At 41.7% G+C, this 26,416-nt stretch overlaps 3 protein-coding genes and 1 pseudogene across 4 annotated transcripts in view; 3 read left to right on the top strand and 1 right to left on the bottom strand.

Annotated features, from left to right (window-relative positions):
* Positions 1-2,961, top strand: part of LOC146656119 (protein TANC1-like) — a 58,455-nt gene extending 55,494 nt beyond the window's left edge. Inside the window, exon 6 of the mRNA XM_085427328.1 lies at positions 2,770-2,961. Within this exon, the coding sequence (XP_085283454.1) occupies positions 2,770-2,961 (192 nt within the window). The remainder of the gene's footprint in view (positions 1-2,769) is intronic.
* Positions 2,516-11,865, top strand: LOC146656118 (tonsoku-like protein; annotated as a pseudogene). The gene is made up of 11 exons (XR_014914414.1): positions 2,516-2,955; positions 3,590-3,668; positions 6,095-7,690; positions 7,876-7,996; positions 8,537-8,643; positions 8,777-8,933; positions 10,080-10,244; positions 10,343-10,518; positions 10,603-10,676; positions 10,810-10,943; positions 11,375-11,865. The product of XR_014914414.1 is annotated as a tonsoku-like protein (transcript).
* A 5,323-nt stretch (positions 11,866-17,188) lies between these two features.
* On the top strand, positions 17,189-23,037 carry LOC146656117 (uncharacterized). Its single transcript, XM_085427327.1, has 10 exons — positions 17,189-17,434; positions 18,028-18,069; positions 18,149-18,222; positions 20,631-20,836; positions 20,916-21,012; positions 21,113-21,275; positions 21,416-21,519; positions 21,613-21,757; positions 22,222-22,373; positions 22,758-23,037. Exons 1-10 carry the CDS (start codon positions 17,189-17,191, stop codon positions 23,035-23,037), a joined length of 1,509 nt encoding a protein of 502 aa, XP_085283453.1.
* A 189-nt stretch (positions 23,038-23,226) lies between these two features.
* LOC146656116 (uncharacterized) lies at positions 23,227-26,076 on the bottom strand. Its single transcript, XM_085427326.1, has 7 exons — positions 26,047-26,076; positions 24,916-25,580; positions 24,776-24,821; positions 24,457-24,548; positions 24,158-24,268; positions 23,732-24,020; positions 23,227-23,644 (listed from the first exon to the last, which is right to left on the bottom strand). The coding sequence occupies exons 1-7, from the start codon at positions 26,074-26,076 to the stop codon at positions 23,429-23,431; spliced, it is 1,449 nt and encodes a 482-aa protein (XP_085283452.1). The 3' UTR covers positions 23,227-23,428.
* Between the last annotated feature and the right edge of the window lie 340 nt (positions 26,077-26,416).

The following is a 26,416-nucleotide window of genomic DNA, read 5'->3' as shown; positions in this document are numbered from 1 at the left end:
AAAAAGCTGAAGAATCTTTTCTTCTTTTTCATGGACTTTTCCACGAGCGCCTTTTTGTCCAGGATGAGGGTTCTCAACTCATCGATGGTTTCTGTGTTTTGCCTCTCTAGTTTCTTGCATGTTTGTTCCACCTGTTCTAATGTTGCTTGTGTTTCTTCAAGCTTTTCTTTGAGGTCTTTGGATGTTGCCTCCTGTGTCAGCTTTGCCTTCTGCAGGTCTGCATTTCTCACTTGATCTTCTTTGTGCAGGCCTTCTAGCTGCTCATTTCTTTTCTGGATATCGCGGAGCGTACACTGCAGGTCCTCATGCGTTTTGTCTTGTTTTTGCTTTTGGGCCTGCATTTCTGTGTTTTCCCGCTTCAAGTTGTTGAATTCCAACAATATCCCCTTAATGAGCTCTGAGTTGTTTTTGGCCATGTGATCAATCTTTTTCTGCATGTGTGAGCATCGTTTTTCTAGTGTTTCCTTTTCTCCCTCCAGCTCACTTGTTTTGACCTTCAGTTCATCACAGAATCCTTGCAACTTTTGATTTTTACTCTCAAAGTCCTTGATAATGCACTTTTCTTCTGGCAGTCTTTCTTTCTGTTGCTCTTTCTCTTGAAGGAGGTCTTTATTTTGGACCAATGTTTGTTCCAACTCTGCCTTCACCATTCTGTACTTTTCCTGCATGCCTTGGAGCTCGCGCTGCAGGTCTTTTTGCTTTGTGTCCTGTTGTTCCTTCTGTTGGAGGACTTCTTTATTTTTTTCTTCAGCTTCATCAAGCTTTCTTTGGAGCAGGTGATTCATTTGGTCCATGTATTGCAGATCCCACTCCATTTGATCAATCGTCGCTTTCCTGCCTTGAAGCTGCTCGGACATTTCTTTAACTTCAGCGCTCTTTTTCTTGTTTTCTTTGATGAGGGATACAATCTGCTCTCTGGCTTGAGCAAACTTGATCCCCCAGCCCTCATTAATAATGTTGATGTCGGGCTGGCGCTGTAGTGTTTCTTCCAGGTGTTTGTTTTGTGCTTCCATCTGTAAGCACTTCTTCTCCAGGTGACGTTTTTCTTCTTCAATTTGTCGAATTTTGTTCTGGAGATGGTTGTTTTCATTCCTACTCTCCTGTAATGCCCTTTGGATGGATAAGAGGCCATTTGGAGAAATTGGCCGGCCACGCGTGGAAGGAGAGGCGGCGAAATCTTTTTGTCTCGGTTGCCGTAATCTTGGATACATGTTGGCGTTTGTATCCGATGACTCTGAGAGGTTTCCAAATTTTTCTGTAGTCAACGTTTGAAGGCTGCAAACACAAAGGCTGCGAAGAAACGAACTGAAAATTGCTGTTTCTCACCCCTATTTATAGAAAAACTTCAAAGGATCCTTGTGACATCCTTGTGACATCCTTGTGACATCATCGCTCCTAAGCCAATCAGATTGTCACATGACATTTTGGAATGTGGAATGGGGATATGTTTTTTTTTAAACAGTTTTCAAATGTAACTTAATATTTAAGTGTTTCTTACTTGACCCGCTTAGTCGATTAAAAAGTTAATTGCCACGAACACCCCTAATGTTATATAACAGACCACAGAAAAAAGACAGGTTTTTTTCTACGTGACAGAGCTATAATAAATGTTTTGTTTTTTTTAATTATCCTACTTTTTCTAAAAGGGAACATTATTTAAAGAATATGTATTTAATTAAAAACTCTGTATTCATCTAAAGGGTATACCAAGAAGGGTGAGCTTCCTGCTTGAAAAGGAAATGACCAAAATAAATGTATTTCTCTGCAATTACAAACTCTGTGTAAACAGTCTTGGTGTCAAAATAAAGCTAACACTGGTGAGATGTCATCAGAGCTGTAAATATTACTGCAGATGTTACTATGTCAAAGTTACTGTGACTCAAACATAGAAAAAATGATTTTTTATTTCCCTCACCTAATTTTTAAAAGTATTTTATAGCATATAACACGTTTGAAAATATGCTTTGGTTCACATTTAACTCCAGAAAATCATAAATCAAAATATGGATATTACCTGTCCACAGATTCATGGTGCAGTAACTGCTCTTTTAACTGTCTGGTGTCTTTGCTTTGTTTGGTGTTTGTAGACATGGTTTACATGAGTTTTTAGCTGAGATTCAGAGGTTTCTGTGGACACTACTCATGTCAGCACTTATATTTCTGACCTCGTGTTATAATCGATTAAACGTGGTCTCCTCCCTTTTCCCCCCATTTCTCTGGGCATGTGTGCTTAACTAGTTAAAATAACAAACATCTGTCTCCTATTTATGTGTCACAAAAATTATTAATTATTATTAATGATTAAAGACTTATTAATTTGTGCAGTTTTCTTGTTTTGTGTGGTTGTTGTTTTTTGTCAAGTGGAGATTGAATATCTTTAAGTTGATTTGTTCACATTTGCACATCTTTCTGTTTTAAGAGAAATATGTGTTTTGAGTTTGTACACTATATGCATATAAATCAACCATTTCCTTTTTCAGTGTTTTCGTGTGGTGCATTTTTCTCTGTTTTAACAAAAGGAGAACAAAGGACTTTTAAGTCGACCTAAGATGATTTGTTTCAATTTTTACATGGTCTTATTGAGGTAATGCAAATTGAAACATTCATTCTTTTTTTGGTAATGTACTGGAAAAGCTTGATAATGGACTTTGAAAGTGCGTAAAAATTACTTAAATTTGAAAAATGCGTCTGAACCATGCATACGGTATATTTACCTCACAGGTTTTTGCTGTTTCTGTTTATTAAAACCAAGAATCTTCTTTTTGCCAGGTTGATCATGTAGATAAGAGTGGCCAGTGTGCTCTGGTCCATGCTGCCCTACGAGGACACCTTGAGATTATCCAGTACCTGCTGGAGCTAGAATGGAGTGCTGAGGGGCAGCAGCAGGACTGCTCTCTGAAGAGCAAAGCTCTGCAGCAGGCTTTGATTGCAGCCTCGAGCATGGGGCACACAGAGGTCTGACTGACACACATGCATGTATTTTACCAGATCCATAGACATAAATGCCCTTTTTTTGTACTGTTTCTCGCTACAAAAGAAAGAAAACATGGATGTACAAAAAACATACTTTAAGCCACACAGGATCCTGGTTTTTCCAGTTTTAATAGTGAGACAAGACCTTTTCTTTCTTGCATGGTTTCACAACAGCCTTCACAAAGAATTTCTGATTTATTTTTTTTTAAAGATCAGAAGGAACTATAGATATATAAAATAAAAATGAGCACACAGCGTTCTCTGTGAATATGACTCAAAGCCAGAAGTACTGTTCAGAATTGCATGTAGATTCACAATCGATAACAGTGCAGCGCCTTCAGCTGCCCCGGTGAGACGTAGACTCAAGGTTTAGTTTGGCTCCCTCGTTAGCTGGAATTGGCTCCCAAGGCCTGGATTAGAATAACATAACTGGGCCAAGTGAAGTCAACCTGCATGCAGAAAAGACCCTTTTAAAGTTCAACTATTTGAATGCGTGTTTTTGTTAATGTTTTTTAAGATTAGCATTTTGTATACTGTAACCTCTCAAAGGTTTATTTGATTTTTTTTTTTTTCTGCTGAAACAGCATGTCATTAATCTAAGTTTCTTTTTTGGCAGGTTGTGAGAGGCTTGCTGGCGTTGAATAATGAGCACGCTGTGCAAATTGATAGTCATGACACACTGTGGGGAGAGACAGGTATGTTCTCATCAATCTTTTTGCATTACACGGCTCTTTTGTACTATCACCAGCTGTTTTTGCATTCTGAACCACACTGCTGTAATTGAATGCTGCAGTGGAAAGTCCTGTATCTGTGCTCTCCACAGTAATGCTCTCTGTTTGATGCAGAGGTCGCTCAACCCAAATGTGGGTGCATTTTAATGGCTGTTGTAAGTCCTCCTGTGCTGTACTTTCTGGTAAAAGCATTACTTACTCTTGTCGTGTAGCTTTCTGCTTGGAATTCAGTCCACACAGTATTTTCCTTTTTTTTTTGAAAAATTGTCCCACTGAATTTTAGGAACAGTATTGCCTCGGTGCTTTATGTTAAAATAACAGCGTCGACTCCACAGTTGGTTTTATACGCTGCAAGTCCCACTCAGATTTAGAATGAGTAGTAGTTCCTGTTTTGTTTTTCCTGAAAGGATTATTTTGGACTTTTTAAAAGTTTGTCCTTCCCTCTGTGGGACAGTTTGTTTTCATTTGAAAGTGATTGAGGAGTCAAAGCAAAAAGCCATGTGGTGCTGCAGGAAACGGCATGAAGTCGGAAAAGCAGAAGGTGGCTGTCAGATTTAAGACGGGTTACTTGAAGGTTGTCTGACAGAAATGATACAGCAGACTGCAAGGCTGCATTGGCCGGGAAGCGTTCATGCATCATAATTTTTAGCCATTAAAGCATTACTACTTTGTCTTTAATGCAGTATTTTAACGGTAACTCATTACTTTTGCTGAACTCAGTAATCGCATTAGAGTGAGTACTTAATCATGTTATTACTTGTGTTCCACGAGTCTTCAATCTGAATAATGGCAGGGAAAAAAATCATTAAACATACAATTTCATCACGTGCACAGCATGGTAAATGGCCTGTATTTATATAGCGCTTTACTAGTCCTTAAGGACCCCAAAGCGCTTTACATATCCAGTCATCCACACATTCACACACTGGTGATGGCAAGCTACATTGTAGCCACAGCCACCCTGGGGCGCACTGACAGAGGCACTGACAGCAACCACCTGACGCCATTTTTAAAATACGAGACGAAACAGATTGTCTTCAGTTTTTAAGTGTTTGACTTTTTTCGAATGTCTATAATCTGTGATGGAGAAAGGGAAAATTTTATGTACTACATAAGATTTCTATTTTATGTCACAGTGCAGAGATCCAGATGTTCAATACAGATGGTTAAAAAGCACAGCTATGCTTTATTTTTCATTGATCCTAGTAATACTTGTGATGCATTATGTAAGAATGAGACACATGTGGTGTTAGAGCTTCAATATTCCTCACAATCATTAGTGCAGGTTGTGTTAAAACATTGGCCACATTTTTGTCATCATCATTATGAACATCTGCCCTGAGAGTCAAGTGTCCAGATAGCATTAGACAACAGTATTAGTTGTCGCTGCAGTCATAGTAGAATATGTATAAAGAAGAATTCTCTTTGTGTGTCTCTCAACTCTAACCCAGCAGGATTTAGCATTCAAAGTTGGCTGCTTTAAGAATGTAGGTCAGCTTCTTAGTGGAGAGGTTGTCCAAAGTGTGGCTAACTGCTGCTTGTTCTCTGTTAAATGACTGCTTCAGATGATTTTGCAGTGCTGGCCTGGGACAAAGATCTTTCCCTCTGAAATATAGATTAGATCTGCTTGGAGCAAAGTAAAATCCAATAGTACACGTGGCTTTCCAGTATTTGACTTTCAGCTCTTTTTAACAAAGTGGATGTTTAATCATTGCTATCACCTCACCTCTTCCTTCTAAAGTAATAACATAGTGGGTCACAGGTGGCAGTAGTCAGAGCTGTGGCTCCGCTGACCTGAAACACAGTGAGTCTTAACCCCTTGACATGACCTTGAATTAACATATTTTTGCACCCACCTGGCACTCATTAAAACTGTGATCCTGGCTCATCTGTATTCAAGGGGATTAAATCAGTAAACAACAGTAAACACAGTTATGACCACAATGTAGATTTGTCTGCACTCAGTCATGCTTGGGGGGGAAAAAATGAATAAAAAAAGCTGGAATTTTGCTGCAGACATAAATTGAATATTTAGTGGTGGAGTGGCTGCACTGTCTAGAAATGACTAGATACAAACACCAGAAATTATTAGCGATGAAGCAATATTTGAAATCCCTTTGCTGCTATTCAGCTGCAGGTTTATTAATCCAATTGTTGTGCTGTGATGCAGAGAAGATGGAAAGCGAAAAAGAAAATTCAGAAATATCCCCTTGAAAACCAGCCTTTTGTCGTTGCCTCAGAAACGCTCCTCTCATAACGATGTGTGAAATGTTATAGCGTGTTTAAAATTCATCGGAGTATTACATCTCACTGCAAATAGACCTGCTGTCTCTTGTGTTTAAATAGAAGAAGATTTGATTGTACATCTGTGCAAACTCTATCTTTTAAAGTGTTAGTGACGTCACACCTATGCGCCACTGCCCTCTGTGGAGAATGGGAGAAATGTGCTTGCACCTCAACCTATGGACTCAGACGGACATTCAATCATCATCTTCCTCACTCAAGGTAACCTTATGGCTTGTAGGAACACTGCACGTGTATGATAAGACTGTAGCCGTTCAACCGGCCCTCGTAAGGTTGCTGAAGACAGTGAACACCGTGGAATTCTCAGTATCACTGTGGCCCTGGGTTTTTCCACTGTCCTGCTAAGTGCTTATGTAATTGTAACCAACATAGGAGAGAGACGTAACATCGTGGAAGAGACATAAAGTGAGTAAAAACGATCTAAATGCATTTAGAATATATTTAGAACTACAAATTACACTTTTCTTAGCAATTATTGTTTTTTATGTCAAGCTTCAAGCTAGCTTCTTTATTGGGGCTTGGGACCAGCAAAAGTGACCCGAAATTTGGTCTTTAAGTCTGGTCATTAGCGTGTCTGGACCCAAACTACACTGCAGGTCCCAAAGTCAAATGATCACTTGAGAGTTAAAAATCTGTCTGAAGTTAGAAGTTAGCAGAGAGTTAGCTCACTAGTTTCCGTCTAAATATAATATACCAGGTTCTGACTGAGGGATTTCTAAAACAAATTAAAAGGCACAGCTCTGCTATCACTTCTGACATACATGAAGACAGGAAAGTAAGCAGCAGTGATGTTTGTAGGGTTACTGAAGTTTGGCTAGCTGGTATATAGTGATGTGCTATGTGACTAGCGAAACAGCTATGTTAGCATAACATTAACACAGTGATGAAGGGGAACTTTTTTCCACTGGATAAGAGTTAAGGTGAGGGTTCCCGATGGTTAGGGACAAATGCAGTGGCATGGCAGGATGCTGTAAACGGACCAAACTTCAGTCAAGAGAACAACTGAGATAATCCATCCACATACAGGTTAGTCATTAATGTGCTGCTGCATTGCCTGGGCTGTAGTTACATGGTAAGGTTTTAAAAACTGAGCTTTAAAATGAATAGTTGTAATAAAAACTGAGAGAGGCCGACAGTGATCGCTTACTTTTTGTAAGGGGCTTGTTGAGATTAAATAGAACAAGTTACAAAGCATTAAAACATGTTAAAAACACAACAGCCTTATTAAACGCAGAGTAGTTTGGGCCCAGAAGTAGGATTGATCACGTCATCACTTAAAGACCGGATAGACACATGGTGGAGTTACTTTGTTGTGTTTGTGTGTGTTTTTAAGTAGTTTTAAACTTTGTGATCCACAACAGGTAACAGTAAAAGATGAACATTTTTAAGCATAATGCTGTTACCAAACTACATTAATGGCCCAAAAACAGACCATAGAAAAAACCGTGGCTATGTGAAAAAAAATGATGACAACTAGTCCTAATTCAGGCTAATTGTTTTTTTGTTTTTTTGTTTTGTTTTTTTCCGACATCCCTCCACACACACAGGCTGTGCTGGCTCACAGAAAGAGTGGGTCATCAACATTATCAGGCAGCTGGTGTTCATAGCAAGCCTCACCAGACAGCTTCAGTCCATATCGGATGTACAGGATGGAGTTAAGGCTCTGCAAGGACATCTGATTTGTAAGTTTGCTTTTTACCACACTCATCTGGGCCAAGAGTAGAGGAAACTGCCTTATCTTCTGCAGCTGGAATTCAAAACAAGTATTTGAACTCGGACACGGCCTGCAGATTAGACTGGGTTTGTTTGGTTTTTCTTTTTCGTGCTTTTCCCACTTTTCTAGCTTGTTGTGCCCTTTTTCTTTCAGGATCTGCAGTTTCCTCCCTGTCCAGTAGAGGCCTCTCTCAGAGAAAGAACAGCTTGGGGATGCAGATGATGACGATTGGAGATCAGACACACCGCCCCCACCTCTCCTTATCCATGCTTAGGTCAGAAGTGGAATGCTCTTTTGCTGTTTGTTAGTTACGGATGGAGTAACACTAACTAAGGAAATACACACAACACAGTGATTGTGAATAAGTCACTCCAAGTGTGAAAAGGTGATAGTCAGAGTGAGACTACACATGAATTATTCAGGAAATGCACACTCAGTGAGAGAATAACTATAATTCAGTGTCACTAGGGGATATAACTTGAAGATGATGTGTCTTCATTTCTGATTCATTTTGAACAGTGATGAATGTGGAAGTAAATGAGCGCGAGCTGATCAAAACGGGCTGTTTTTACATATTTCTGCAGCCTGGATGCCGTGGGCTTTGTCCACGAGTAAAAGATGACATCGCCCATTTCGGATCTTATATATAGTTATACCTTGGTGTTTTGTAGCATCACCTGACAAACTTTTACTTTCCTGATGTTTAGACTTTCTGATCCCTCCACAGACTCTGCTTTGTCTTTCTACAAAGAGTTGACGACATTAAATACAGATGTTTTAACAGTGCTTGAATGTTTTATTTTGTTTACTCTAGCCTCCAACTCAAACTTTGGTTGCTCCTATGCCCACGTCACTTCCTCCACCAATCAGAATGAGGGTCCGGGTTCAGGAAGACGTCTTCCTGATCCCAGTTCCACAAAGGTCGGTGAAAAGTTTTAAGTTTGAGCAGTACATAAAAATAAATCCCAATCTGATTGGTATAGTGTTTTTTTTGTTGTTGTTTTGTTTTGTTTTTAATTTCTGTTTAATCGCCGGTCATTGCTCTGCATCCCAGTGAGGCCAACTCCTGCTCTGTGTCGTGGCTGTGTGAGCAGGCAGCTCAGCGTTACTACCAGAAATGTGGCCTCCTGCCTCGTCTCTCTCTGCAGAAAGAAGGCGCTCTGCTCTCCCCGCAGGACCAGCTACTGGCCGTCCTGCACACAAATGAAGAGGTGAGGTTGGATTAAAAAAAAAAAAAACCCCACAGTGACAAGAGGACAGCTATGACTGTGAAACAGCTTGCATGTCAGCCAGTGAGCATACTCCTTTTCTTAGGCAAAGTATGGCCCAAATTCATAAAATAGACTTTCTCATAGACACAGAGGTCTTTTCATTAAATCACTGATAGAAGGAATGGAGGTTCTAGGTCCTTCCACAATGACTTCATCTTTCTTACCCAGATGAGGCGTGCAGGTTTTAGACTGTATGATTCTGGTAAGAAGGTGAAGGGCTGATTATGTTAACAAGCTGCCTGAGAAACTACAATCTGAGAAACTGTAAAGATTAGAACCATTTCTATTACCACACTGGATGCTGACTTGCTTTTGGAGCCAGCTTCCAGAAGACACTGAAGGAATCACAGTTTTTGGGATTGAATCCTTGGCTTCACTTTCCCGCACCAGTGCAGGATAACTGATGGGTTTGTGTTGTGGGTTCTGGCTGACGTTTGCTCGTGGGGATCTCCCTCCTCTCCCTGAGCAATACAAGAAGGCCTGTCAAAGTCTAGCAGTGGGTGAGCAACACAGAGGAAATGCATTATAAAACGGACACATGTGCATTCTTGTATTCTGTTATGAAGTACCATCTCTTTCTACCTGTAGATGAGAACAAGCGTGTCTCCCGGCTATGTGAGGTTCGGGACCGGGGTTCCTCCGTGTCAGGACTCCAAATGTCTCGGTTTGGCCACCTCTTCCCTCAGCCCGCTCCTCCGTGCCCTAAAACTTCAGGCCAGCCTCACGGAGCTGCGAATTTCTGGAAACCGTATGTCTGACGACCTTCTCCCTGAGCTGATTGCCACAACGCTCACCATGCCTCGTCTGCAGCTGCTGGACATTTCTGCCAACTGCATTACAGGGGACAGCCTGGAGAAGGCTGTAAATGCTTTAAAGGGACAGAGTGCACCTGCATTCCCGGTAAGGGCCTCAGCTAGCCAATAGTGGCAGCTCCAGGTTTACCATCTAACCTGTATTTAAGTACCTCTGGTCTTAATAACTACCTTAGATCTTAATAACAAGCTAACCTGATTCATATCAATGATATCTGTCAGAGAGAATTGGCTCTCGTGATCATTTGCTTTTTCTGCTCGTTTCCACTCAAAGTGCCTGGAGGAGCTGGACCTCAGTATGAACCCACTGGGGGACAGCGTGTCTGAGTCTCTGTCCTGTCTGCTGTCCTGCTGCCCTGTGCTAGCCAAGCGGTCTCTGCAGGTCTCACTGCTCATTTCCTTCAGCAGCATCGACTGCTGCTAGCCAGCGCGCTCACAGGTGACTCTCTAACAAGCAGCTGACTGAAGCCTTAAGCTTCACTGAACTCCCACCCATAAGCAAAACTGCAACTAACTTTACATCTTCTGAACGTTCAGGCACAGGCCATTTGAAAGCAGTGTGCCTGTCCCTCAATCCCCTGGGCTCCACCGACTTTGAGCTGGTGTTAAAGACTCTGCCCCTCCACTGCCTCCCACACGTGGACCTGTCAGCTGTCTGCAGAGGGCCTGCTGATTACCCGGCACTGGAACACCTCGCCAAAGTCCTGTCACAGGTGTGCACGCAAAAATCATGCAATGTCATTTATTGTCGAAAGATATAATTGTGCAATCAGGTTAAGACTTTTGTGTTTTTGCAGGACGAGTGCTCTCTGACCCACCTCAGCCTGGCTGCAAATGGGCTGACAGACAGCAGTGTAGCTACCTTGGCGAGGTGTGTGTGTGTGTGTGTGTGTGTGAGGGCGTCATTTCTACGGCTCAGTTATTACTCATGTTAGTGGGGCTTTGCCTTTGTTTAAATTGTCACTCTTTACTGGCCTGTTGGACTTTTTCTTATTATTTCACAGGTGCCTCTCGTCGTGTCCCACACTGGTGAGTCTGAATCTGTCAGGAAATCCGTCTGTTACATCAGTGGGACTTCACAACATCCTGGCGTTTGTCAGAGAGGCCCGTCGACCACTGACACTTCTAAACCTCGAAGGTATGTCTGAACTTGGAGATACTCCATGGAGTTCCTTTTTTTTTCTAAAGCTATTCTTAGATTCACCGTTTCACACTAATTCACAATTTGGATTTCTTTGATGTTTTTATCACCTGTGCAAAGTTGTACTTGGCAACAGTTTGTTTCTTGCTATCAGTGCGTTTCCTTTTGACGCATTTCTAAGTTTGAACATTTAGTATGTATGCACAGAGGTGTTACATGATGATTACACACACAGACATTACAATATAGAAGTGTGGTTTAAAGATAAAAAAAAAAAGATTAGCTGTGAATTAATTTTCCATTTTATGGAGCAGAAAACATTGCTGAATGCTAGCTAACAGGCTACATTTGGATGTCAAATATTTATAGGGGGGAAAATGGAAATTATGGATATGAAATAAAATGTTTCTTTGTTGCTTAACCTGCAGGTTGTCAGGTCTCTGGCCCCTGGGAGAGTCAAGACCTGGACAGTTTGTCAGAGCTGGTCCAGGATATCCGTCTTTGCTCTCAGACCCTCAACAAGCTGGACCGACAGACCTTGAAGCAGAGCTGGGACAGGACTCAGTCACACGGACACTTTCTCGACCGAAACTCCAAGTGCCTCCTCTCTGCCACCTCTACTTGAGGGTGGCAGGTGTGTTCATAATAAATAATTAATAATGAATTATTAATTTCCTAATAATTCATAATAAAAGTGGTCATTTTTATGAACATTTTGTTTAATGAGGCTACACCAAAAAGAAACAAGATAAAAACAAAATAAAGTGACATGGCGTCCACCGACAGTCTGTGGATAGCTTGTGTTTTATGCATTTTTGTCTGCCTTATTTATACATGTAAAGCTCTGTATCTGTATAAAGAGTTTGTGTTAGTGTGTGAGAGGTTTTGTGTCACAATGGTCCTGTTAACTCCAAAAGTACACGGACTGTCGACATCATTCTTTCACTGTAACAATCAGCAGGCTTTAATAAAAAAGGAAAAAAAAAAATCAAGGCGGTTTTCAGGTCTCTAAAGAAAAATACATCTAGGAGATATGAGGAGTTGAAAACGCCTCTGTTACAGAATTTCAGCTGTCATTTTCACTCAAGTCTCCATAGACTTTGAATGTGGACATTTTTTAACTGTGTTGCTTCGAGGCCATTTGCGAGAAAACGGCAACTCCTACAATAATGACAGTGCCATTTTGTTAAAGGCAAGAAAAATACCTACATTTTGATGTATAATTTGTGTTAATGAAGGCAAAATTGAGCGTTTGTTCGGACATGAAGAAGAGATTGAGAAAGCGACAATGCATGGTGTGTTTGGCGTCCATAGCAACCATAACAACCAATATTGATTGATGGAAGAGATTTTGAGACAGGGGTAAAAAAAAAAAAAAAAAAGGCAGAGAGAGCCCATTCTGTAGGCTCACCTGTAGGCTTCTAGCAAGCGTAGCAAGTGAATTTCAGAGCCAGGGATTTTTTTTTTTTTTTTTTTTTTTTTGTGTCCCCAACATATGGTCCGCATGGGATTCAAACCACTGCCCTCTGTCCTCGATCCCTACCATGGGGCCTGTCACGTTCCCATGAGCCACTTGGGCGGCCCGGAATGACAGGGCAAAAGTGCTATATTTAAAGTGCACACCTGCGCAGCCGCACCCCAATTTTCGGCTCTTTTTCATTAGCTGGACACCAGGCCTTATCTAGTCAGCCGTTCCAACCACATCCCTGCCAATGTGTGCCTACGTCAAGCCGCATACAAGTGTAACGCTCACAATTTTCTGCTATCACAACGGTGTGTTCACACCGAACACACCGTTGTGTGCCAACATTTGCTGTGTAGTAGAACTGAGACATTAGTCATTATAAACATTTATTTGAAATAATATTAAAAGTCTCAAACAGAAAAACATTAAACATAAATATATAAAATATAAGAATTTACAGAGAGACAGGAATAAAAAGGACCAGCTGCTCTCCAGAGCAGGAACAAGGCTGAGGAGGAAATGCTCCCTCTTCAGGGACTCCAGGATGGCCAGCTCCACCGCCGATGGACCGTCCTGGGACCCGTCCCTCATCTGCCTCGGAGCCGTCCTCCTCTGTGGGCCTGTAAAACAGCACAAAACACAAAGAAATGAGAAGGCTGCTACTAGATTTTAATTTCAACATTGAAAAAAAAAAAAAAACAATAACAGGATATAATCAGATTGGTTGTAGATATTTAGTAAAGGTGATCACAAGGGAATCCCACCGACTAAAAAGGTATCAGTGCTTGCTGTACATATCTGTGGGTGCAGCAGCAGGAGCTCAGGGACTGGGGATGCTCTGCTGCAGAATCAGTTGGTTCTATCAATACAGTATTAAATGTTAACAGGTTGGATATAATAATCGTAGAGTAGACAGTGGTCCCTCATTTATTGCAGGGGTTCTCAGAATAACTAGCCCCTGGTCACAGTTCTCACAATTGATTCTCAAAGTGCAAACCTTTGTAGATTGCAAAACGTAAAAGTATTATTATGCCGCGGTTTGTCTTCATCTGCCCGCCACTTTCGTGCGCCTTTTTCCCTCACGGTGCAGGTGTCTATTTCCGAATGAGGCTCATAGTTATGGGTGTTTTTGTGCTGTTTTTTCTATTGGACGCGATGGTTATCAAAACCAAACGTGATAAATTTGGCAAGCGCAGGAGATTTGTCAATCAGGCTGCAGAATGCAATGCTGTACTGTGCAATAAAAAATCAGTGAAAAAGCAAAGCAGTGACGGATGAACAGCGGGACCACTGTGTGCTGTTTATTAATAAACAATAAAATATATTCTTAAATGACAACATGCCTAAAAGCAGAACGGTATTTGTACGTCAGTGGGAAAATAGCGGTGGCTTGCTAGCTTTTGTGCGGCTTCCCCGGGTCAGTGAAAACTTTCAAAAGAGAAATGAATGAACTTACCAGGTTGCCCGATCTCTTCACATATCTTCCTCCAAGCTCGGTCCTTTTTATTCCTGTCTCGGTACTGAAAGCAGCTGGTGTTGTACAGCTCCGAGTTGTTTGCTACCGCATTGATTAGCCTTCCCCTCCATTGAAGTATGAAAGGCTTTGGCTGGATCTGCCCCTTTGACCTAGATAACAGCCACGTCACCAGGCTCCTGATTGGTTGTCGCGGCGCGATTTGACGCTGGAGTTCAGATTTTTCCAACTCGAGCGGTAGACGCGAAACGCGCGTATGCACAAAATGCAACACAAAAACTCACGCGCGTGGTTTTATTCGCGAGTCAAACGCGCCAGACGCGCTACACTGACGCGCGTTTCACGCGTTTTGGCGTTTTCGCGACGCAAATCTGCTTCCGAATTTTCGCGGGACCCGCAATCGCGCGTCATCGCGCCTTTCCATTGACTTTACATGTAAACCTGACGCTCTATTCGCGTCCATCGCGTTCGGTGTGAACACACCGTAAGAACAAGCGTCATGTTAACAAATAATACCCGTACAGTAACGTTTATGCGTGTTGTAGCTGTTAGCTAAAAACGCTAATTTAGCGTAGATTGCCCTGGGTTCAGCGTTGACAAACAAATATGAAAGACAGCTTTCAATAGAATCCCAAAGTTGTCATCTTGTAGCCCTCCGGAGTCCTCCACACTTGCAGAGGCCCCTACAGTAGGAAAACGTGCAAAAGAATGTCAAAACCATTGCCATTTGGGTTTACTTATGTCTCACACAGCATCCCAAGTCTTTAGCTTACTTAAAACCCTTAGCTACAGTGTATATTTAGTCCAACACTCATCAGTGTCTGGATCATTACTGATCACTTCGGTGTGATATGATATATAACTTTTCTGTTACATAGTGTATGATTAAATACACAGTACTCTTAACATACTCCTCAATTCTTGTGTTTGACAGGCAGACAGTTCAGAAATTGTCAGGTCAGCAAGACACCTGCTAAATTTACTAACTTCTACCACTGTTCGGCCCAGTGTTCAGACTCACCAAAAGCCTCCCAGGTTTTGTGAAGCTAGACACAAACAACACATGCACAGATTACCAAATGACTTTTGAATCATTTGACATGTGTTTTATTGTTGTACTATATTAATTAGTTAGCATAAAATTATGTGATGCATCTTCTGAATATTGTGTCATTCTAGCAGACAGGAAACGAGTCAGGAGAGAGGGAGAGATGGCCGACCAAGTGTCCACACAGAAATGACTAGGTTCCTTGTTGTATTTGTTCCTTTGTCAGACTTGTTGTTCCTTATACTTACTCATTTAAGTTCTCAATACCCATAACTTGTTCAGATGTACAATTGTATTATTTTATATCAACTTATAACATGTCTTCACAGGTCTTTTCCTGCTCTTTATGGAAACAAAGCAAAGCGCCGGTGCTTTCGAGGGCCTGCCAACCAATTCACACCAGTTAAAGAGATACAACTTAATTTTTATCTCTTACCCAAGCTTGTTCAGTCTACTCCAAAAGGCAGTGAAGAATTTGTCCATCTGCAAGCTGGTTTGGGACGTAGGTCTACACTGATACCTGACAGCTACAGTCATGATGAGGTAAGGTACTGCTCCACATTGACAGGAAAATATATTTGTTGTAAGTTAACGATCAACAAGTGTTTTTCTTTATTCAGAGTCAATTAATTTGGTGGCCGATGGTTTATTTCAAAGGTATGTTCAAGACTCAAAGATCTGTATCCAAAACTGGAAAGTGTTTCTGGGGGCTGGCTGATTTACAAAGGAGCAGGTAGAAAAAAACTCTTAATGGCCATTCCAACTTTTGAATTGATAGTTATAGAAGAATTTTGATGATATCATGACCATGAATGCACTGCAATGTGTACTGCCACATTTTGAATAGTACTGAGTCACTCACTTTTCTCGACAGGTGGATGGGGTTCTCGGAAACTACACTGAACAAAAATATAAACGCAACACCTTTGTTACTGCTCCCATTCCCCATGGGATGGACGTAGAGACCTAAAATTCATTCCAGATACACAATATAACCATCCCTCCCAAACAGTGGTCACAAATCAGTCCAAATGTGTGGTAGTGGGCACATCTGCTATATTGAGATAATCCATCCCACCTCACAGGTGTGCCACATCAGGATGCTGATCTGACATTATGAGTAGTGCACAGGTGTACCTCAGACTGCCCACAACAAAAGGCCACCCTGGAATGTGCAGTTTTTTGCGCTATTGGGGGTCTGGGGTCCCAGAACCGGTCAGTATCTGGTGTGACCACCATTTGCCTCATGCAGTGCAACACATCGTCGCATGGAGTCTATCAGATTGTCAATTGTGGCCTGTGGAATGTTGGTCCACTCCACTTCAATGGCTGTGCGAGGTTGTTGGATATTCGTGGGAACTGGTACACGCTGTCGTATACGCCGGTCAAGCACATCCCGAACATGCTCAATGGGTGACATGTCCGGTGAGTATGCTGGCCATGCAAGAACTGGGACATTCTCAGCTGCCATCTGCCCTGAACAATGTGAACCATGATTCATCCGTGAAGCGCACACCTCTCCAACGTGCCAGACGCCATCGAATGTGAGCATTTGCCCACACAAGTCTGTTACGGCGACGAGCTGGAGTCAGGTCAAGACCCCGATGACGACGACGGGCATGCAGTTGAGCGTCCCTGAGACGGTTTCTGACAGTTTGTGCAGAAATTGTTTGGTTGTGCAAACCAATTGTTCCAGCAGCTGTCTGGGTGGCTGGTCTCAGACGATCTTGGAGGTGAACCTGCTGGATGTGGAGGTCCTGGGCTGGTGTGGTTACACGAGGTCTGCGGTTGTGAGGCCGGTTGGATGTGCTGCCATATTCTCTGAAACGCCTGTGGAGACGGCTTATGGTTGAGAAATGAACATTCAATGCACGGGCGACAGATCTGGTTGACATTCCTGCTGTCAGCATGCCAATTGCACGCTCCCTCATTGCTTGTGGCATCTGTGGCATTTTGCTGTGAGACAAAACTGCACATTCCAGGGTGGCCTTTTGTTGTGGGCAGTCTGAGGTACACCTGTGCACTACTCATGATGTCAGATCAGCATCCTGATGTGGCACACCTGTGAGGTGGGATGGATTATCTCAATATAGCAGATGTGCCCACTACCACACATTTGGACTGATTTGTGACCACTGTTTGGGAGGGATGGTTATATTGTGTATCTGGAATGAATTTTAGGTCTCTACGTCCATCCCATGGGGAATGGGAGCAAAAACAAAAGTGTTGCGTTTATATTTTTGTTGAGTGTAAATATGGTGCCTCCTGAGGACAGTGGATATACTGGGTCACTGCTAAAAAATGCAAGTACTGGGGGAAAGACCGTCCTTTACATTGCTCCAATCCAGGAAGAGCTAGACACTCAGCTGCTGCCTCCTAACTCTAGCTCCTTCTCCAATATGCCAAAAGCGATGTGCCACTCATGTCAAACCAGCTACCCACTTCAACTCTTACCACTGCATGTTGAAACATGTCAGCCTTCAGATACTAATGCACAGGAGGTGTGTACAGTCCCGTTGCATGGATGAGTCTGGGAGATCACATTACACGTAGCTTTGTCCTATAAAACTACGTAATGACTGAAACGTGTTTTGAAAATGTTTTTATCAGTCAGGAGCTTCATGTTCAATGTTGTGGATGTCACTACACTTGCTTGTGTTTCTGTAGGTAATTTATTAAGTTTGTACTTGCTATTCTCCTTTATCAGACTTGTAATGAAGACATAGAGGACGCACCACATCCCATACCACATACAGAAGACGATCAACTTAACTCACATCTAAAGGTGAAGTTTTGTACCCCTTTAACCTTTATCTATTTGACTGTGCATGACAAAGACAGGAACATAAATATGATGCCTTACATTGAATGGGGAGAAAGTTGAGTTTGATTAAAGTGTCCTACAATAGCCAAGTTGAAGAGGTTCATTATTAGAGGTTGGATTTATTCCTTATATTTAAAGTGGGTAGCCCATGTAAGCTGTATTTGTAATGAAAGTTGACAGATAAGCAACAATCAGATGTATGGAATCACATCACAATTCCATTCTTTTAAAGTTGCTGGTTTTTTCCCCTTTCTTTGCTTGTCTTGACAGGATGTGGAGGAAGATGTCATTATTTTGTCCTCAACTGCAAAGGTAATGTTGAGTGCAACGTGTTTAATGTCTGTCTTTGAGGCATTATTGATTCTATCGTTGATATTGTTTCCTGTTACAGATTGTGTGCCCTGTCTGCGGTGAGACATTTCCTCAGAATGAGGTGGAGGCACATGCAAGCGAGTGTTGTGAGAGGTAATGCAGTCTTTTAATATGGCTTCCAACGTATGTTTGAGAATTTCCCTACAAGCCTTTTGCTTTCCACCTATTAATTTATATTTTGATAGACAGCATTTTATGCTTTGTTAGTGATTGTGCCATGTATGTTATACTTTGGTTTTGATCCTTATAATTTATTTTTTTTTTGCATTAGGTTTTGTCATTCTTGCCATAACATTTTTAATTGTTTAAGTCTTACAGAAGTTATTACAACACGGTTGAAGAAGTTCTCTTTTAAGTTTTTAAGTTGTAAAGGTATTGTTTTCACCTGCAACACCCGCCCCCTCACCCCACACAAAAGAGGATTTCACACCACCTCCTCCGACCACAACTCTTCATATTCATGAAGCAGATGTGAGGAAGCAGTTTAGGAGTCTGAATGCTCGGAAAGCTCCCGGCCCAGACGGTGTGTCTCCTGCCACCCTCAGACACTGTGCAAACGAGCTGGCCCCAGTGTTTTCTGGCATCTTCAACTCCTCACTGCAGGCATGTCATGTGCCTGCCTGCTTCAAGTCCTCTACCATAATCCCTGTCCCCAAGAAACCTAGGATCACTGGACTAAATGACTACAGACCCGTGGCTCTGACATCTGTGGTCATGAAGTCATTTGAGCGCCTAGTTCTCTCCCATCTCAAGACCCTCACGGCCCCCCTCCTGGACCCCCTGCAGTTTGCATATAGAGCCAACAGGTCTGTAGACGACGCCATCAACATGGCCCTACACTTCATCCTGCAGCATCTGGACTCCCCAGGAACCTACGCCAGGATCCTGTTTGTGGACTTCAGCTCTGCCTTCAACACCATCCTTCCAGACCATCTCCGAGGCAAGCTTTCCCAGATGAATGTGCCTGATCCCATCTGCCGGTGGATCACTGACTTCCTGACGGACAGGAAGCAGCACGTGAGGCTGGGAAAGAATGTCTCGGACTCCCGGACCATCAGCACCGGCTCCCCTCAGGGCTGTGTTCTTTCTCCTCTGCTCTTCTCCCTGTACACCAACTGCTGCACCTCCACCCACCAGTCTGTCAAGCTAATCAAGTTCGCAGATGACACTACCGTCATTGGGCTCATCTCGGACGGGGATGAGTCTGCCTACAGGAGGGAGGTTGAACGTCTGGTGTCTTGGTGCAGCCACAACAACCTGGTGCTGAATGCCCAGAAGACAGTGGAGATTATTGTGGACTTCAGGAAGAACACAGCCCCACTCCCCCCCATCATCCTGACTGACACCCCCATCACCTCTGTGGACTCATTCCGCTTCCTGGGTACCACCATCACCCAGGACCTGAAGTGGGAGCCCACCATCACCTCCGTCATCAAGAAAGCCCAGCAGAGGATGTACTTCCTGAGGCAGCTGAAGAAATTCAACCTGCCAACACGGACGATGATGCAATTCTACACTGCAATCATCGAGTCCATCCTCACCTCCTCCATCACCGTGTGGTACGCTGGAGCCACTATCAGGGACAAACAGAGACTGCAGCGTGTTGTGCGCTCTGCTGAGAAGGTGATTGGCTGCAGACTCCCATCTCTGCAGGACCTGTACACCTCCAGGACACTGCGGCGTGCAGCCCGGATCTCAGCTGACCCTTCTCACCCTGGACACAGTCTGTTTGACCTGCTCCCCTCAGGCAGGAGGCTCCGGTCCATTCGCACCAGAACCTCTCGCCATAAGAACAGTTTCTTCCCCTCTGCTGTTGGACACATGAACAATAACCACATGACTGTCCCCGCCACTAACACATGACCCTACGCTGTGTCACTGCATCATTTCATGTTTGGCACTGATCACCACCTGCACTCATGTATATATCTTTCTACGTAGCACTCATAATTCTTATTCTCATGTATATATCCCATGTATATCTCATGCACATATCTTTCTTTCTACATAGCACTTTAATTCTTATTGTCTGCACTGAAGCACCGCAGCAATTTCCTAATGTTGTAAACCTCAACATCTGGCAATAAACCCATTCTGATTCTGATTCTGATTCTGATTTTATTTGTTGCTTTTGTACAGTACATGTTTGAGGTCAAGTGATGTTGTTTTTACTCTGGCATTTTTTCATTACAGCAATGCAAACCTACCTTCACAACAAAGGATGGGCATTTCTAGGTTTGTACACATCAGTAGTCTTTCTTCAATGCTCTGTACAGTGGTTTTCAAACAATTTCTGCCAAGTACCCTTTGTGTAAAGGAATCCAGCTACCTAAAGGCTTAGCCTGTCCACTGCATTTTCTTCTTCTGTTAGGTCAAAGTCACATACTGCTAGTGGTGACACAATTCAGTTTGAAAACCTAAAAGACATTAACGAATACACATGAATACACACAACATGGTTTCCAGTATCATGTTTGTAATTGCGAGTTTTTCTCCATTAGCCTGGATGAAATCCTGCAGGCCATAAGTACTGCTGTGAATACAGAGGAAGAATTCCGTATCACTGTCTCAAGATCCAATATGGTGGAGCGGGGACTTGCACAGTGGAAGAGGCAAAAAAAGGCATTGCCTACAAATCAGCTGAGGGTCACATTCATCGGAGAGGCAGGAATTGATACAGGGGCATTACGGAAAGAATTCCTCACAGGTACTTGTATTTAAAATGTGATCTAAATTGATAGGAGTGAAAATGGCTACTTAACCGGACTAACTATTTGTGTTAAAAGAAATGGTTGCAGGCTTGGAGCAACGGCTATTTGAAGGTGACCAGACTGGGAAGGCTCCCAAATATTCATTGCTGGATCTCAATCTAGGAAACTTCCGGTAGGCCTTTCTCACATGCATTGGGGTCCGCAGTTGTGTGTACACACACACGCATTGGAAATAACCTGATTGATGTTATTTATCTCTTCTCCTCTCACAGTAGTGCTGGTGAAATTTGGGCAGTTAGTCTGGCGCAAGGTGGGCCACCACCCTGCTGCCTCAAAGACTGGTGTTACCAGTACTTGTGTAGTGGAGAGCTGCAGATTGAGAACATTAGGAAAGAGGATGTCTGTGATGATCATTACACTTCTGTTATCTTCCAGGTATGAAGTCTTAAAGGTTTCACTGCTCTACAGTGTTTTGAATTACATGTTTATCACAGATTTTACCATCCCTTATGTTATTTGCAAATTATAGGACTCTGGAATTGGTCATGTTAATGTGTATGTTTGTGTCCTTTAAGGTTGATTCGGCAACAGAAGATAAAATGACAGAACTCACTGATGAAATTTTCAGTTGTGGCTATCATGGACCTGTTAATGTCGAAAAGAAAGAAGAAATTGTTCGGTAAAACTGTTTTACTGTTTCCCCCCCAAAAAAAGTTTTTTTTTATTTTTTCATTTAGCAGCATGCGACTTTTTCTTCCTTTCTGCATTTCAGTGCTGTTGTTCTTCACGCCACACTTCAGTTGGTGCCTCTCCTCTCCCAGCTACGTGATGGGCTCAACCTTTATGGCCTTACTGATCTACTGAAGCAGTACCAAAACATGTGCCAATCGCTGTTTGTCCCAGGGGTGGAAGTTAAGGTGAGTAAATGTTGACTTTAGTAGGGATAACACTTGTAATTGTGAATAGCAGTTCAAAGTGCTCTTTATCTTTACTTTACAGTATATACTTCAAGTCCTATAGTAGAAAATGTAATTAATGGTGGCACTGGAAAAAGAATATTCAAAATTGTCTTAAGTTGCTTAATATTCCTGAACCGTTTAGAGCAAACACAAGGCATCAGGAGCAATGAAAAAATCCCTTTTAACAAGGAGTATTTACATGTAACCTACAGAGTTATAAAGAGACTTGATCTATACAAAGTTATAAGATTAAATGAGAAGAACTAGCAAGCAGCATGAGACAGACGTTTAAGTCCCTGTCTTTATGTGTGACAAAAGAATACAATTACTTAGAATAAAGACAAAATAATCGGTCCTTGATCTCAATTACAATTAAGTCTTGATTCAGATAAAGTCACAATTTTCTTTGTCTTTCTTACCAGGCTGATGCTGACTTTGTTTTTGCAACATGCCATCCTGAGTTCAGCGAGAAGGGCTCCAACAAAGAACAGGTGGAAATGAGGATTATGAACCATCTACAGGACTTCTTGCAAGCGCTGGAATCACGTAAGTGCACATGTAGTTTACTGTCAATGTATTTTGTCTTTCTGTGTTAAACTTGGAATCATGATTTTATGTAAGGAATGGCTAAACTTTTAGAGAACGGCCAGTCTTGGTTTTCATGGAGTTTACTGCTTTAGTGTTTTTGGATCTTTTTGTCCGACGTTTCTGGAGTACACTTCAGAAAACGTTTTACAAAAAGATATTAAAAAACAAAAGCAGCAAAATGTGTGAAAACAATTCTTATTCTGTAAACCTTTGGCCACAGCTGTAGATTACACTATGAGTGCTTGTTCACTCTTTGTCAGTAATTAAGTTTTTAAGTTGTGTTTGTGAAGTTACAGGTAAACAGTATCTAATATTTTATCTAAATTACTGCTTTGTCTTTTTTTAAAAAAGGTGAAGAGCCTGAGACCAGTGACCGTCCAGTCATCCTTTCCCCAAGTTCATTCTTGCAGTGGCTCACAGGACAAGGCCACATTCCTGTCCTGCCAGATGAGAAGATGAACTTCAAAGTCTCTGTGCAGTTCAACCACTCATGCCATATTCAGTATGGCGCTCATGAAGTTTGCTACCCAACCGTTACAGCATGTAGTAATACAGTCAAGCTACCTGTTCAGCATATGCAAACTTATGAAGAGTTCAAGCATGTGATGACAAACGCGTTCCACTATGGTCAGGCATTTCTTCATATTTAGGAGCATAATCAGCCAGCCAGACATCTTGATTGTTCCATGAAATGTTAGTAAAACAAAGAAATCGACATGTGTTGCTTGATGTTTTTTTTTTATTATTGTTTTACAGTTTAAGCATTCTGTTTATTGCCATTGAAATTATTATAAAAAAAAGTTTTTGTCAATATAGTCCTTGCTGATCTCATTCCCTCCTCCATTTGACTGTGTCAGCTTGTGAGTATCTATTTGGGTTCATGAGTGTAACAGAAAGTAAGAAAATGAAAATTACCATTAAAACAAGGAGAGGTTCTTATTCTTCTTAGAAAAAGGGATTATTTAAAAGAAAAACTATCACTAGCAGTTTGTAAAATAACATGTTCTTATAATTTTACTCTGATGGGCCAAGCTGCAACTTTCATGGATGGTGATGTAGGTGAAGAGCATGTGAGAGTGTGGTCAGGTAAATGTCTCTTCCAAAACTACATGAAGGCACAAGAGGATCTATGGAAAGGCGTAGAGATTCAATATCTTCAGCATTCAGTGGACATTCCATTTCTGGCACCAAAACACCTGGGTTGTTATGATGGGATAGCCCTGCACTCTCCCAATCAATGCTCTCAATTTGGATTTCCTGAAATAAAGCAGCGCATATGTAAATGATTTTAAAAATCTACATATAGCACTCAATAAAACCAAAACATTGCCATTAATACTCAACTGCCAAATTTTCTTCATATCTCTGTGGCTCTCTGATGGGGTGCTGCAGCATCCCAAGTTCCCACAGCTGGTTTGGTGAAAGGCTATGCTCTGTCCTGATGGAATGATCATTCCAGCCAGCAGAAAACTTGGCCAAATCCTCCTTGAGTCTTGGGAGGAAGGTGTAATGGGCACAGAAGAGATGAAGACTATCTGAGATGTTAAGAAATCCATCTTCCTCCAAGCTGTGTAGTACATCATAATAAATGTGTGTCACCCCTGTCCAAACGTCCCTCCATAGGCGTTCAATTCTACATTTGAAAAAAAATACAGAAAAGGTCTGAAAGGTCAATCAAAAACTAACAAAGGACAGCCAAACAGCAATTCAGCTGGAGTCAATCATGATGAAATAACAATGTTATGCCATTTAAGATCTTACAAGCATTACCTCTGGTTGTGCACGCTTTTTCCACTTATGAAGCTTCCACATCCTGTGCCTCTCACAGTGAACATCATTTCAGCAATCTTGACATTTTCAACTCCTTGGTCAGCTCTCACTCTGTACCATATAAGATTTTAAAAATAAGTATTGAAACAACAAAATACACTAAAAAATTATTCAAATACATGATTGACACACTTGCAAATTTATATACAGCACTGAAATCCTGATCATTTCATGGTTAAACATGGCAAACACAAATCATGAGACAAACTCCAGAATAAATTTAACGAAGAATTACTCACTTGTAAGGCCATCCAAATCTTCTAACTCCGTCCAGAAAAAAATCAAGTGCAGTGCTGGCTGTGTTGTTACATGCAGCATTAAGGTACATAATCTAAACCGGGGGAAAATTGATTAACACCACCACATTAAAAATTCATACATATATACAAAATGTTTATAGGAGGACATGTGACAAGAGTGTGCAAACTGTCATAATACACAATATGATCAAAATATGTGAGCTGTATAATTACATAAGCGGAGAGAGAAAAGATAACAAGATGTGAGAAAGTCTTTGTGGATTTAATAATATGTGCTGTATTTGGGTACGCAACTTACCTTCCTAGAGTAGCCATCTATGCCGCCAAATATCACTATGTTGTATCTGGTGAAAAAAAGACAAGCAAAGCATAAAGCATCTGATGGATAAAATTATTCAGAATTATGTTAGTCATTTAATTTTCTATGCCAAAACAAACCTAATTAATTTATGATTGGTGTCAATGTGCTGTAGGAAATGTGGGCCTTGAACAGAGTACTTTCGCCGAACCACACAGCCCAAAGTTGACATTCTTGTTAAGATGCCCTCTGTATCAACTCTGTGCATTGATGCCTTTAGTCTGTTCCACTGTACACGGTGGCCCGCAGCTTGAAGGTAACCCTTGACAATCTGATTTCCAGCATGAGGTAGTCTGGATTTAATGTCTCTCACTTTGGCATCAAGAGCGTCATTAGATAGGGTAGAGTAAAGACTCCTAACTGACATGTTGTACTCCTGCATTCTCCTGTACATGGTACGTCTTGAGACACCAAGAAGGTCTGCTACACATGTGGCAGGTAGACCAAGCTGAAGAAGACTTTGGAGGTGATTCTCTGTGACCTGAAGCCTAAAACGCCCATAAGGACCAATAATCTGTACCACAGAGTTGAAGGGGGGAGGGTTGTTTCGCTGGTGTAACAAGCTGCTCAGTTCTTCTATAGCTTCGCAGACATCAGCAGGAAGGTCAGCATTCTCCAGTGCATTCATGAAAGTCCTCTCTTGGGTCACAATGTACTCCAGAAAATCAAGGTCAAGAGGGTCGTTGTTGAGGACATACTCCAGCCTTTGCCTAAATCTGGACAAGCACTCCTGCACGAATATATTCTGAAAAAGGAAATGCAATACAACGTCATTTAGTATTAAGATAACTGTTAATAATAAGTGTCACTTAAGGCCATTACAAACCATCAACGTTGCCTTCACATTTTAAATCCACAAGAATTTAACAATAATAAGCACAGTTTCATGGATTTCAAGCACTTTAATTAATTAATAGTGCTTTTCAGGAAACCTGCAACTTCCTCACACCTGAAACTAGCCTGTAAATTTTCCTTCATCCTACTGTAGGGGCCTCTGCAAGTGTGGAGGACTCCGGAGGGCTACAAGATGACAACTTTGGGATTCTATTGAAAGCTGTCTTTCATATTTGTTTGTCAACGCTGAACCCAGGGCAATCTACGCTAAATTAGCGTTTTTAGCTAACAGCTACAACACGCATAAACGTTACTGTACGGGTATTATTTGTTAACATGACGCTTGTTCTTATACATGTAATACATTTATTACCAACCTGAGCGTTTCTCAACTGGTCATTTGACATCACGAATGTCTTCAGGAGAATTACTCCAGCTCCAGCTCAAGATGTCGTAGATTGCCACTTGCGGTCCGCTAGTAAAACGAAGTTCGATTACTCTGCGCGCGATTACGCAAGAACCGGAACCGGATGTAAGTTCCAAAAAACTGAATTTTGGAACTGAAATTGAATTGTAGAACTGAAACTGAATGGTGAGAAGTGAAACTGAAATTATTCGAGAGCTGAATTTTTAAAGGATAAAATGCAGTTTCAAAGCAAACGAATTCATTTTCAAAATATAAAATTCAATTTCAATTTAGTGATGATCATTTTCAAACCATAAATTCAATTTCAAATTAGACTAATT

This window comes from Rhamphochromis longiceps, linkage group LG13, assembly GCF_057381845.1.
Source record: "Rhamphochromis longiceps isolate RC_006_pf linkage group LG13, R_longiceps_female_GT1.1, whole genome shotgun sequence".
Classification (NCBI taxonomy): domain Eukaryota; kingdom Metazoa; phylum Chordata; class Actinopteri; order Cichliformes; family Cichlidae; genus Rhamphochromis; species Rhamphochromis longiceps.
The sequence above is the reverse complement of the archived record's forward strand: the minus strand, read 5'-3'. Positions and strand labels throughout refer to the sequence as shown.

Excerpts from the sequence above, each read along its gene's own strand:
- LOC146656117 (XM_085427327.1), top strand. The coding sequence starts at position 17,189 with ATGGTGCCTCCTGAGGACAGTGGATATACTGGGTCACTGCTAAAAAAT. Across the intron at positions 17,435-18,027 it reads CAGATACTAATGCACAGGAG|GATGTGGAGGAAGATGTCAT; the intron begins GTGTGTACAGTC and ends TTGTCTTGACAG. Across the intron at positions 18,223-20,630 it reads GCAAGCGAGTGTTGTGAGAG|CCTGGATGAAATCCTGCAGG; the intron begins GTAATGCAGTCT and ends TTTCTCCATTAG.
- LOC146656116 (XM_085427326.1), bottom strand. The coding sequence starts at position 26,076 with ATGTCAAATGACCAGTTGAGAAACGCTCAG. Across the intron at positions 24,822-24,915 it reads ACCAATCATAAATTAATTAG|ATACAACATAGTGATATTTG; the intron begins GTTTGTTTTGGC and ends TTTTTTCACCAG. Across the intron at positions 24,269-24,456 it reads AGATTTGGATGGCCTTACAA|AGTGAGAGCTGACCAAGGAG; the intron begins GTGAGTAATTCT and ends TATATGGTACAG.